Source organism: Pseudomyrmex gracilis, unplaced genomic scaffold, assembly GCF_002006095.1.
Source record: "Pseudomyrmex gracilis isolate BER0280 unplaced genomic scaffold, ASM200609v1 scaffold_2006, whole genome shotgun sequence".
In the NCBI taxonomy this organism is placed as follows: domain Eukaryota; kingdom Metazoa; phylum Arthropoda; class Insecta; order Hymenoptera; family Formicidae; genus Pseudomyrmex; species Pseudomyrmex gracilis.
In genome coordinates, this window is record NW_018022590.1 from 18,812 (window position 1) to 21,060 (window position 2,249).

Sequence of the window (2,249 nt, forward strand, 5' to 3'; positions counted from 1 at the left end):
TGCGGCCATCGCCATAACCGCCGAGACGCAAAACACGGACGTGGCGGCGGCGTTGGCGCAGATGCGGAAAGCTATTAAACTGGCGGACTTTGGGATTTCCGAGGTCCGCCCCAAAAGGGCTGTAACCGGGGCCCTCCTCATGGAGATCCCCGGCGAGAGCAGTGAGGCCAAGGCGGACCGCCTCTACAAGGCAATGGTCGCCTTGGCCCCAGAACTGGGGGTGCGAGTCACAAGACCCATAAAAACGTGCGAGCTGCGCTTGCGGGTCTCGATGACTCTATCACCCCCGAAGAAATAGAGAAGGCCGTGGTGGCTATTGAGGGATGCCGGGCGACCGAGGTGAAGGTCGGCCGAGCTCACGCTTCTCCCAGTGGACTGGCCACGGCGTGGATCCGGTGTCCGATCGCCGTGGGGCGAACGATCTCGGACGCCGGATCCGTCAAGGTGGGTTGGGTCAGGGCACCGGTCGAGGTGTTGGAGCGGCGGCCCCTGCAGTGCCACCGCTGCCTCCGGCGCGGGCACGTCGTAGCGACGTGCACGNATACCGCGCCGGAGGAGGACAGAAGGGGCCGGTGCTACCGATGTGGGAAAAGGGGCCACGGCGTCGCAACCTGCGACGCGGCCTCTCGGTGCCCGCTGTGCGCCAACCTCGGCCGGCCCGCGGCCCACCGACTCGGCGGCAAGTCCTGCGCCCCGATCTCCAAAGGGGGAGCCAAAAGGGTGCAGAGAGCTGTCAGGGGCGGCGGGGCTAAACCCGCCTCCCAGGAAACAAGCGTAGTAGTTGCCGGCGCCTCAACACCTGCGCCGGCAACACAGGAGGGGGCCACCCAGCTCTCTCAGAGCAGTGCCCTAGAAGAGGGGATGGAGGTGGAGGTGCCACTCGTCTCGCCGAGACAGTGAGCGCCCCTCTCCTCCTCCAGTGCAATTTAAACCGCTCCCGAGGTGCGCAGGATCTCATGATCCAGCACCTCGCGGAGTGGGACGGTGTATTGGCGGTGGTGGCCGAGCCGTACAGTGTCCCCGACCACCCGTCGTGGGCAGGATGGGAAGACGGCCTGGTCGCCACGTACTTCAGGTACGGCACGCGCGACGAGGCCGTCGTCTTCTCTCCGCTGGAGAGGGGCGACNGTTTCGTTGCTGTACAGTGGGGGGAACTGGCCGTTATCGGGGTGTACTTCTTGCNATCGAGGCCCTTCCATGAGTTCCAACAATTCGTGGGCGAGCTCGAGTTAGTCGTTAGGAGACACTCGGCGCGCCAAATGTTGATCCTGGGNGACTTTAACGCCAAGTCTCAGACTTGGGGTTCCCCCAGGACCTACGGCAGGGAAAGGGTTCTTGAGGACACAATGGCGGCCTGCGGGCTCACAATCGTAAACGTGGGCTCGCAACACACGTGCGTCAGGCAAGGTGGGGGCTCGATCGTTGACGTCACGTTTGCATCGGCCCCTCTAGCCGCGCGCGGAGTGTCCGAGTAGTGCGTCAGAGTAGACACGGAGACTCTCAGTGATCACAGGTACATCACGATAAGGGTCGATGTGCTCCCTGCGCACCTTCGGGACCGTCAGGCGAGAAGGAGGCCACGGCCCAAGGGGTGGGTCCTCAGACAGCTGGACCCACAATCCCTGTCCGGTGCTGCCCAGATCGCGGCCTGGCCCGAACCACCGGCCGGGCCGCGTGACCTCCGGGTGGAGCTTCGGTGGTTCCAGGGAGCGCTGAAGAGCATCTGCGACATCGCGATGCCGCGCTCCCGGGGACCGTCGAACCGAAGATCGGTATACTGGTGGACGGAAGAAATTGCACGGCTTCGACGCGAGTGCGTCGAAGCCAACCACCGGTGTACCCACGCCCGTCGTCGTCTACCCGGCGACGACGAGGCTGTCTGGGCAGCGGAGATGGCGCAGGAGGGGTACCGCGCAGCGCGCAAGGCCCTCCGCGTCGCTATCTCCACGGCAAAGTCAAAAGCGTGGAAGGAGCTCATCGAGACTCTCGATTCCGATCCGTGGGGGCGTCCATACAGGGTCGTAATGAAAAAGTTGCGACCTTGGACGCCCCCAGTGACGGAGAGTCTGGACCCCCGGCTCCTGGAAAGAGTCGTGTCAACGCTCTTCCCTGAGGGGAGGGGTAAGTGGTCCTCTCCGGAGCCTTAGGCGGACCAGCCTGTGAAATGGTCCGCCGAACTGGGGGTTTCGGTAGACGAGCTCCGCCGGGTTGTCCGTCGGATGGCGCGCAAAAGTACGGCGCCAGGCCCC

The 2,249-nt window shown here is 64.5% G+C and overlaps 1 protein-coding gene across 1 annotated transcript; it reads left to right on the forward strand.

The window, feature by feature from the left end:
• The first annotated feature begins 956 nt into the window (after positions 1-956).
• LOC109862578 lies at positions 957-1,475 on the forward strand. Its single transcript, XM_020442652.1, has one exon. The coding sequence runs from the start codon at positions 957-959 to the stop codon at positions 1,473-1,475; it is 519 nt and encodes a 172-aa protein (XP_020298241.1).
• Positions 1,476-2,249: the final 774 nt, after the last annotated feature.